The sequence below is a fragment of the Aptenodytes forsteri genome, unplaced genomic scaffold (assembly GCF_000699145.1).
Source record: "Aptenodytes forsteri isolate BGI_AS27 unplaced genomic scaffold, ASM69914v1 Scaffold14, whole genome shotgun sequence".
NCBI lineage: Eukaryota > Metazoa > Chordata > Aves > Sphenisciformes > Spheniscidae > Aptenodytes > Aptenodytes forsteri.
Window position 1 is genome coordinate 714880 of NW_008794457.1, and position 11055 is coordinate 725934.

At 42.5% G+C, this 11055-nt stretch overlaps 1 protein-coding gene across 2 annotated transcripts; it reads left to right on the forward strand.

Annotated features, from left to right (window-relative positions):
- Window positions 1-8417, forward strand: ARL2BP (ADP ribosylation factor like GTPase 2 binding protein). Of its 2 annotated transcripts, none has more exons than XM_009290752.1 (7): window positions 1-53; window positions 784-903; window positions 3144-3205; window positions 4898-5004; window positions 5448-5533; window positions 6769-6865; window positions 8028-8417. In XM_009290752.1, exons 2-7 carry the CDS (start codon window positions 866-868, stop codon window positions 8106-8108), a joined length of 471 nt encoding a protein of 156 aa, XP_009289027.1. In that variant the 5' UTR covers window positions 1-53; window positions 784-865; the 3' UTR covers window positions 8109-8417. The 2 variants fall into 2 exon arrangements, with proteins under 2 accessions (XP_009289027.1, XP_009289028.1); XM_009290753.1 differs by having other exon boundaries at window positions 8139-8417.
- The last annotated feature ends 2638 nt before the right edge of the window (window positions 8418-11055 follow it).

The window sequence follows — 11055 nt, forward strand, 5'->3', positions numbered from 1 at the left end:
GGAGAGGGAAGATGACGGCAGCCGGTGGCCTGGGGCCTTCCGAGGAGAGGGAGGTGGGGCGGGCCGGGTGCCTGGGTCCCCACGGGGAGGGACAGGGGCTTCGCTCTCCCCAGGAGCCAGGACTGAGAAGGGGGAGGCGAGGGTGGCGCTCATCCCTCCTCCTGTGCCGTGGGGTGAGAGCGGCTCCCGCCCTCGGCGGGCTGCTCTGCAGGCTGGCGTCGGGTGTAACCCAGCAAGGGTGGCGGGAGCAGGGTGTCCCCAGCGCGCACCCAGAAGCCAGCTGGCCCAGATGGCCCCAGTGGCCCTGGGGTGCTGTGTGCCCTGTCCTGTGTGAGGGGCCAGTAACCGCTCAGAGCCGCGGGGCCGAGGGCCTGGCCGGGGCACCGACCAGCGCTGGCCAGAGTCCCTGGCCCGGCCCGTGGGATCGCTATCCAGCGCCTGGCCCGTGAGCTCTCCAGGACACACTGGACTGGGGTGGCATCTTCATCTTCTTGTGTCTTTATAATAGTCAGTCGTAGATGCTCCAGGGGAAAAGATGTAAAGGCCAACTGAAACCCCCTTACAGAGATTAACTGCAAGTGTGAGCAATTTTGAGCCTGTTCTCTGAGTAGGTGGAGAAAGTTCCTAGAGAATTTGGGTTACTATAGAGAAGAAGTAGCAGTAACTTTGGAAGAACTCCTACATTAAAAAATTAAAGGTTCTCTCCTGATTTGCTGTTTGAGAAGTGTATGGTAATTTAACAATTGAATTTGCATTAATGCTAAGTCACATGTTATTCCTTAGCACTTTGTCCAAAAAGAAGAAATAACACTAACAGCAGCAATATAGCAGATTGCCTCTCCTCCAGTCTGGTTATGCAGTAACGATGGAGACTTCTGATGAAGAAAACTTTGGTGTAGCTGTGTGAGTACATTACATTCTGTGTCAGATTTTCAATAGTTAGTTAGTTAACTATTTCCTAGTTAAAATATTTTAATAGGAATATAATTACAGGAATGAATTTACACCGCACTGATTAGCAGATTCTGCCTCTTAGGAGAACACAAAGCTTCAGGAGGGAATAACGTCAGTTCAGAGTTTAGGTGAAGTCAAACTGAATATAACTGCAGTGAGTGTAGCGCCAGATAGCCCTGGCTGAGTGATCAAAATAAGCACTGTAAGGCTGAAATTTTTTTTTTTGTGTTCATTTTAAGTTCAAAATTTCTCTCTCCTTTACAAGAGCATATGTTGTCTTATATCGCGGATTCTAAGAGGAGACTATTCCTCTGTGTTTGAATGCGCTCCTTCTAGACATGTGAGACCTCTTACAGGTGGCCTCAACCAGATCTTACACTGGTAGATGCTAGGACGCTGCTCCGCTCCACATCTGTCTGGCATACTCTTCTCCTAAAGCTTGTGGCAGAAGGGGACGTGTGCCTGTGCCGCTGTCGCTCTAGTTCATAGATTTAGTTCTTTCAGTCTACAGACCATCTCAAATGGCCGTGTGCCTGGGCTTCTTCAGCAGCACGGGTTGTGCTGGCCTAGACTAGACGTGGTGAGGCGACAAAGGCTTAAACCACAAGATTTGTGAGCGCGTGTTTCTTCAGGTGTGCGGATGCAGGTGTGGTGTATAGTGAGATGGAATCGCTGCTATTTTGGAACAGTTAAAATTCCATGATTTGTCTCACAAGCTCAAACTGGGGTTTAAATTAATACTTTGAATTTTCTGTTGCTGTTAGAATAAGCTATAAAACCAATAGTAGCACTGTTTTGGAGGGGGGAAAAAAGAGTGGAAGTTACCCATAGCAAAGTCTCCTGTCTTTGCATGTAAATGGAGAGTGATGAGCCCTATTGCCTGAAGTACTAAGTGTGATGCTCAGGGTAGGTAATGCTTCGACTGTGCTGTGCCAGCTCCTCTCCTTGTGGTGTCCTGCCCTCTGGTGAAAGAGCACGCTTTTCCAGTCCCTTGGCTTGGCTTTGCTCGTCTCCCAAGGCTTAACAGATCAGAAATGTTGCTAGAACATCACTTGATGATCGGACGCCTTTTTAAATCAAATATCTTTTCATTTTTCCTGGTCAGAATGAGCCCTATGGCTCATTATAGTTAAACTGTCCATTAAACTGTTGTTGGATTAATTTCACTGGACTATTGTTCAGTAGCAAAATAACTTTAATGAGTTTTTTAAAACTTAGTCTGAAAGAGTGTTCTGCTCTGTTTACAAAAGAGAAATTTGAAAGAGAAATAGACATTTAATTTTAATTTAATTTAAATGGTGCTTTCGGTGATCAAAGCTAACTTCTTGAAGACAAACGTCCTATGAGGCTTGTGTCCCTCATGTGTGAGAAAAGCCTGTCTTTCATCTCCTGGAGAATATAGCAAGGGTTCATCCCCCGCTAAAGACAAGCTCTGAATGCCAAGGCCAAGGAGATCCTGTGGATTTTCTAATGTGTCTGAACAAGCTGCACAATAATAGATTTAGCAGAGGGATCCAGAGTCCTGAAATGCTGGTACCAAAGGTTTCTTCCCTGGATGACTTCAGATCCGTAATGGTGTTTAATATTTGGTCATGATCGAATGGCCTTAGGAGATTATGCCATTTATTTCTAGCATGCAGGGATGTTTCTTGCATAAGAAAAATATTTAAGTTTCTTCAGTTATATAATATTGTGTATACATTGAGTTTAAGTGGATCCACAAGACCAAGTATTTCAAAATATTTTCTAGAGTGTCTGGAGTTCTACGATCGCCATGTAGAGTTACGCAGGGAAGAGAGCAGAAGGAAAGCTTGTGATAGCAGCTGGGATTTGTGGGTTGGAAAATGCTTGATTTGCTGTTCTAATTGCACTCTTTACATCCTTCTGCGCCAGGACTGGAATTACCTTGATAGTAATGCCAGTAAAACAACATTTTTTTTTTTTTTTTCAATTAGGCACCTTACTGGGGGGGGAAATACAGTAAAGGCCTGATGAGAATCCCCATGAAGCAGTCCTATCGTCAGCGTCGTGGATTATTTTGTAGGTTGAAACTAGGAAATTATTCACTTACCTTGTAATTACTGGGCTTATTTGTGCTTAGGCTTTTGTTAACACTTTTTAATTTTAACTGTTATTTCTGCTGTGGCTGAAATACAAATTCACGCGGTACCATTTTTCTTTGCTTTCAGCTCCTCCCCTTCTGACGCAGAGTTTGATGCAGTTGTTGGGTATCTGGAGGATATTATAATGGGTAAGCTCTGCAAGTAGTTATAGACAGCAAGATGAGTGCTAAACATATTGCAGGCTGCTGTTCTGTTAGCAGACATACAGAGCCAAAATAGCCCCTGCCTGCTTCGTGGAAGCTTTCCTGCCTTTGTTCCTGTGGCCCCTAACCTGGTAGTGTAGTAAAAATATACACAAACATCTTTTGTGTGCCGCTTGCACAACAGTGTGCTTATGAGTCTTGAAAATTATTCTCTGCACCGCTGCAATACACTCCTTCCTAAATAAACAGTAGAGACACTTGTAAATCTCACATAGAAGTCAAAGCTTTCTGGAATTTCCATACCCTTTTATAAAGGGGATGGAAGAGACTGTGAGAGGTAGCCTTCCCTTCCCCAGCTCTGCCTAAACCTCTCCTAACGTGTTTGTCAGGATATTCTTAGAAGCTGCTATGGTTTGTCCAGGCAATTTGCTGTAGTGCCTAGCTGTTGCTGCTGCAGGCAGCCTTTCATAATCTGTAATATGAAGTGCCTGTGCTGCAGTTTAAGCATGTTGTTCCTTGTCCCGTCTCTGCTGAGCACAGAGAATGCTTTATTTCCTCTGTCTGCGGCAGCATTGCGTAACTGGAGATGCGTGTCACCATGTCTTGCCACTTTTCACTTTTTGAGACTGTCCTTCTGAGTTGATTTTGTGGTGTGTAGCTTGCACGTATGCACACAGTTGTAACGTGGCAGGACCTGTTCATAGCAGGAATGTTGAATGGCGCCAGTCTCATCGTGTGAGCTTAGGCAATGAAAGGTGCTAAATTCTCAGGACCATAATTTTAACTGAGAAGTCAGTGTGTGCAAGGAAGTAGTTTACAAGATGCCAAGACAGAATTCATGCTAGTCGGCCATCAGCTGCTTCATAAGAACAGCATATAATATTTTTGACCACATCCTTCCCAGAGGGATGTAGATTCTGCAGCCTCAGTTTGCCTGGTGATGTAGTTGAATCTGGAGAAATGCTAACTTAACTGATTTTGAATATGTTAGGGGTTAGAAAGCTGAGACCGGTGTATATTGACACTGTGTATAAGTAAATTTTATATTTATGCCTGTTCTGTTGAATTTGGTGGTGACCTACCGTGCTCATTTCCATTTTTGTTGTCTTCCACAACTGGAAAAAAAAATCCTCAGCAGTTGAAAACAAATCTGGGAGTTTCACTAATATTTTTGAATTCAAGGGGAAAAAAAAATTATTTTGAATTCTTGTAGGGAAGAGGTTATCACTTTCGCTGACTTGAGAGCCCGAACAAAAAAGGGTTCAGAATGAATAACCTTACTAATAAAGCGTAAAGCAGGAGGACTTTTTTGCTAATACTAAGTGTAAATGAAACTTATAAGAAGTAGTTGTGGACCTTGCTAGGTGGACATGTTCATCCCACTCCATTCTGAATACACAGCTGCTGTCCAAATGCAGTCTGATGTGCGGCAGCTCTGTTGATTCGGCCCCCTCAACTGAGGTAGCGCTGCGCTCCGCCAGCAGCCTCTGCCTTTTCTCACAGATGGGTCAGAAATGGTGGCTCAGCGGCAGCTGCGGTACTGGTGTGACTGACTCTGCACGTGTGCAGGGCTCCGTGGTTCCAACAGGGAAGCGGAGGACTAGTGAATGTGGGTTTTGTGTTACAGAAAGAATGACGAAACTCGTAACTGTATGATGCATTTTTGTTGTGGCCCAGATGATGATTTCCAGTTAATACAGAGGACTTTTATGGAGAAGCACTACCAGGAGTTTGATGACTCAGAAGAAAACAAGCTCATCTATACTTCTATTTTTAATGAATATGTAAGATACTTTTTCCTATTTTTTGCATGTATTGCTTTTTTGGTTTTTTGAAGGCCAGCGTCAGGTCCTGTATTCCCCCCTTTATAAAGTACTGGGTTCACATGGAGCAGAGCCAACATACTGCCTGCTGTACTGCCTGCTGTCTCGTTCGTGATCTGTGAGCAAGAAAGATGTTTTCTGGAGCTCTAGGTTCCTTTCTCTTTTTTTCACCTGAAAACTTGTACAGATGTTTTGTTCTCACCAGTAGTCCCAGCAAAAATGTTCAGCTCAGTGCCTCAGCGGTGGTGTGAATAATTGAACTAGCACCGGCCAGCTAAGGAACCTGCAGCTGTTTGCCCCGTGAGGATAATACAAAGTGTTAGCGTAAGAAAGATGTGCTGTTTTGAAAGCTGCTCCTGAAATTTGTTGTGATGATGTTGGGGTGGTTTGTTTGTTTTTTTCAGATCTCTCTAGTAGAGAAATACATCGAAGAAAAATTGCTTGATCGGATTCCTGGTTTTAATATGACTGCTTTCACAATGTCATTGCAGTAAGTCTCTGCTTTGCTTTTGGTTGGAGAACAGGTTATGTGCTTCTCAATTAGCTCTTTATCTAGATTAAAACTTGGGTTTGACAGTTCTCCCTTTAGAAAGAGGTTCCTCTTTCATTAAAAAAAAAAAGCATTCATGCATGCAATGACTGACCACTTTTCTTGCCTTCAGCATGTTGTGCTACTCTAAATTTCTGAACTTATGCTGAAATATATTGGGATTTCAGGGGTAGGAAGAGAAATTGGAATGAGAACACCGAAGGGTTTTCTCCATCATTGTCACTTGGAAGCCAGACCCTTAAAAAGTTGGGTCTCATCTATCTCTTTCAGGCTCTGTGTTGGACACTTAAATAGCCTGGTAGTCTTTTCAGCAGTCATGTGATATAATGTCTTTATTGTGATTTTTATAGAAAGCGTTCAGAGAAAAGTTTAATTTGTCTTAAGCTTTTACATTTGGTCACTTTAGTTTAACCAACTTTATGAAGAGGTCACTTTTGAAAGATTCTTGGTTTTCCCCTTGAAGAAGAAAATCAAGTCTCATTGGGAACGGAATATCTTACAATATTTGAATTTATTTAATTTTTTTAAATAAAACATTGGGAAGTTACTGTGAATGCACATAGTATGCTTAAAAGATAGACTGTTTAAGATAAAGCTCTTTCTGATAAGAATTAAATAATTTAAAAAAAAAACCCAAAACCAACCCAACCCAACCCTTGACCGTTAAGAAAGTCTCGTTGAAATATGCTGATATGGGAGCACGGTGTCTTCCTTCCAAAATGTTTTCACCAAAAGTCCTCTACCAACTATTGTCAGTACGGTCCCTCGTTCTTAAGGGACGTGTATGAGCGCCGTTCTGTGACTCTCCCCAACCTTTCTCACCTTCCAAGGGACTGTCTAGCTGTTTCAGTGCTCAAGAGAAATAAATAGATAAATGCTAGTTGAGTGTTATTTCTGTTGACTTATAGGTCAGTTTCTTTGTCTGGTTTTCAAGGATTGATGTGATACTCTTACATCTTGGACTTAAATAAATATAATATATTAATGTACTTGGATTGGGAATACTACAAGGTAATATTTGGCTAAAGTTTTGCTTTACGAAAGACTCATAATAACATTCTTGTTTAAATTTTGATATTGTTCTACTTGTCTTGGTATCCTTTTGACCTCTTACCATTTTAAAATAAGAGCTTGTTTACCACACAGTTTTCTAATTCCCCAACTTCTCTCTACAGACAGCACAAAGATGAAATGGCAGGTGATATATTTGATATGCTTCTCACGTTCACTGACTTTCTGGCTTTCAAAGAAATGTTCTTGGATTACAGAGCTGTAAGTATGTTACGTTGTTTATTTTCGTTAGCATAATGGCTGTTGGTTTTGTGTAGCTCTGCCTGAGAGTACCAAAGGCAGTGTTACTACAGTAGGTAGCAGCATTTATTCAAAGGCTGTACAGGGTCAAAAGGAAAATAACTTCACTGGGTAGCTGTTTAAACTCAAAATGTACATTTAATAATTTCTGGAAAACATGAGTGAAGCTGGCACGTGGAGCAGTTCTCCTGAAACACACGCATTCTGCATCTTTGAACGCTGATTTCCAACTGAACAGAAGGGAACACTTTTTCACTGTGCGGGTGACGGAGCACTGGCACAGTTGCCCAGAGAGGTTGAGGAGTCTCCATCTTTGGAGATATTTAAAAGCCATCTTGAGACGGTCCCGGGCAGCCAGCTCTGGGTGGTCCTGCTTGAGCAGGGGGTTTGAACCAGGTGACCTCCAGAGGTCCCTTCCCACCTTGACCATTCTGTGATTCTGTGATACTTTTTTTTTTTTTTTGCAACCAATCCAAAATTAGCTTTTTAAGATTATTGCATTTTTATTTCTCCTCCTCTCTGTCCAGGCTGGAGAAACAAGCAAACAAACAAAAGTATTAAGGTTTTTGGATGAGCTTTTCCCTAGGGAAATTAAATACATGTAAACACTCTCCAGTGTCTGTCCAGTCACGCTTTACAAAGGAGCAAAAGAGTCAAAGTTGTTGTCAGAATTACATCCTCTGCTGTCTTCCCCCACCCCTTTAAGTTTTATCAAAATGGGGGCAGGTTGAGGAGAAAGAGACAGTCCGTGTCTCAGCAGCAGGAGTAGTTTCAGCTGGGGTTTGCACTTTTGGGGACACCTGAGAGGCAAACCACAGAAGCTAGATTTCACTAGTTCCTTGAGCGCTGGGTGAGCCTGCTGGCTGGCCGTTCCTGACCAGAGGTAAGCAAGACTCTGCTCGTACGGCTCGCAGAGCGACAGCGACCTTACTCCGGGGATTCCTGCACAATCTCTTCCTGAAGTTTGGGTTCACATTCAATCATAGACGCCCAGGTAACATGTACTTTTATATTGATTTATATTGATACAACAAACAGAATATGACTCGTCCATTTCATTTTTTGAACTGTTTATTCCAAAACAGCATTGAGTCAAGGATTTCTTTTTCTTCCATGTTTCTAGGAAAAAGAAGGTCGAAGTCTGGATTTAAGCAGTGGGTTAGTGGTGACTTCATTAAACAAATCATCAATATCCTCCTCCTAGAACAGTTTATGCACTGCTTTCCTTCTCCAGATGGGTGCTGCTGCTTTCATTTGGACATGAAAACGCTAAAGGTCATGAGAATCAAGGTGCTTTTACATGATGAAAACTCATTCACCCTCCAGACTATACCTTCAGAGGCCTGATCCTAGAAACATCTGTTTGTGAACAGTGACCACAGAAGACGACAATTTCACCTCTACCTGAGTAATTGTTTTTAATAAATACACAGTATTTGTACACCAGCCTAACCGTTGTGCATGCTGAGAAGCCCAGCACACTGAGACGACAATAAATAGGCCTGTGCGCGTGTTATTTGGGTTGGCATCTTAACCATCTCCCCAGAACGTAGGACTTTTCAGAATCAAGATGGCAGCGTCAAAAGAGTACGTCCCTCCAGCTCTTTTAAGGACAGGTGCGAATACATACCCTCCGAGTTCCTCCCTGTCAATGTTTTGTTGTTTTGGGTTTTTTTTTTAAATACTTTAATATGATCTTAAGTGCTACAGCTTTCTAATGGAAGAATTTGTTTTAATTTGTAGATGTTCTAGCGTAAGACTGTCTCTCAGCTCTGACAATTGACACGTTAGCATGTAAATCTGTCTGCTCTCTGGCTTTTATAAGTCTCACCCTTAATGTGCAAAGTTCTCTGATTCACTTTTGGTCAGGCCCCTGCTATTCTACACTGGGAAAAATAACCACGATAAACTGAAATCTGAGCTATGTATGCAATTTCTTACTTTCTTTTCGGCAGTGGCACAGCTGCATTAGTTCCAGTAATATAAGCTTGACGGTAGGTTGGGCACCGACATGTTTACCACCGTGTCATTTACTGCTCTAAATAGCATGCTGATTAAAAGGCGTGGTTTTGCTATTAAACTGTTAGCAACGTTAGTGCAGCAATGCATTTTTCAGCATCCATTGAAAAATTGAGTGGCTTGCTGGTGGAGCTGGAGCCACAAGCCTGTCACAAAACCCCAGGCGCGTCTCTGTTGGCGGTTGGAATTAAAATGCATTTGGAGCTACAGGGGCCCTCTGTTCTTACCCTGCTCAGGCACGTTAATCTGCCGCTTAATGACGTGCTCAGTCAATGCGAGTATGTCTTTAAAAGCCTAAGAGTAGATAGAAACACAGGACGGTGAGCAGAACCCTCCGCTCTGTCCCACCCCAGGTTGATGCAGCAGGGGAGATGCCCTTCAGCAGTGGAAAGGTGTTGATCGGTGGCTGTCACCTGATGAGAACCTAGCCTAGACAAAGGAAAAATACGGCTGGGCCCTTACAGACTTCTGTTTGTGGACAAGAAATGTCTTACAGGAACGAACGAGATGAAATCCTGTTCCTATTGACATCTGACAGTGATTTCAACAGCACTAGGACTTTGTTCTTCAGCTGAAATAGTTTTTGAATACCAGCCAAGACTCCTAGCCATGCAGGCAAAAATAAGCCATACTTACACTACAAAACACGATAGCATTAAACATGTTTGTGGCCAGACTATAATGGCTTTTTAAAGGCTGGCTAGCAATGCTAAGTGTAGTGTCCTAGTATTTTGACTCTGCGTGTACCAAATTTATGAGTGCTGCAGTAATTAATCTCATTAACTTCCTAGTATATTGTGCTTATGGCTCTGCAGTTTTCTGTCTGGAATTATTCTAGTATGTTGAAATCTCCCTCATGCGTGCACACACCCAGATACACACGCACACACTTCCTTTAAAAAAAACCAAACAAACTATTCCTTCAGAATTTTTTTTAATCTCCTTCAATAAATATATGCTTGTCAGATTTGAATGATAAAAGCCAGAAGCTGAAGCAAAACTAAAAATTGCAAGAAATGTCTGGGGGTTTTTTTTGTTTTGTTTTTAAACGGGGGTAGAAATCCTTCTGGGTGTGTTTTGATCAAAAGCAGTTTTGTAGGCTTTCTGCTCCGGTGAACACCACACGAGCTCATTTTGATTCTCTTTTCAGTAACCTGCTAAGGCAATGTGAGCACATCCCTAAAAATGCTAAGTTGCGGTACCGTGGTTTGAAATGCATGTTCCTGATCCTTCTGACAGCAGCAGTGTCGGTGAAGCTCCGTCAGCTGGGGTCGTCCCACCAGGATTCACGGGTTTTTACAGGTCTACCTACCAGCTGTGCCGTAAAAAGCAGCTTTTCCCGTGAGCACGGAAGTTGGTGCTCAGGCACGCACGGGCAGTTAGTTAGCGAGCAGGGATGATGCTCCGAGATGTTTATTCCCAGAAAAAAAATTATTAAAAACACAACAGGGGGTTGTGTTTTTAATACAAACTAGGTGCGGCTCCCCTGCCATGTGAATCCTGAGGTTAACGTCAGAGAAGTTTAAGACTTTAAAATCTAGTTGTTTTTCTACTGACAGTGTATGGACTGGAGTTCGTCATTTAACTTCTCATCTGTTCATGTAACGTTGACTCTTTAATGTCAGGAACAGATTTTATCAAATTTTAAAAGAATCCTGTTGACATATTTTAATTGTTGAGCTAAGACAATTATTTGCAGCTAAAACTAAAAATATCCCTGTCTTTTTTTTTTTTTTTTACTGAAAAAAGTTTTCGTTCTTCCCCTATTGCAATTGTTTCCATTAATTACTTAAACTAGCGGCAGTATAAGTGAATACCTCAGGCAGTTCTTTTCTGAAGGGAGTTCTGTTGTATTTTAAGCAAGGTCTCTTGTAATTTCAGAGGCTAGAAGGCACGGTTGGGGATGAATTCTTATTTTGATGGGGAACTGTATCTTGGTGTTTCCTGCAATACCTTTCTGCCCCGGTGCTGCTCCCTTCTGTCTGTCTGTTTTCTGTGGGCTGCTGCTCCCAGAATAACTCGTCCCTCTGCGACACTCCTGTCTCTCGTCCCTGGTTCGATGCATTTTCCATCAGGCAGAGGGGCATTTTAAAGAGATTAAATTTCTCTATATAATGGACTATCTGTCTGCA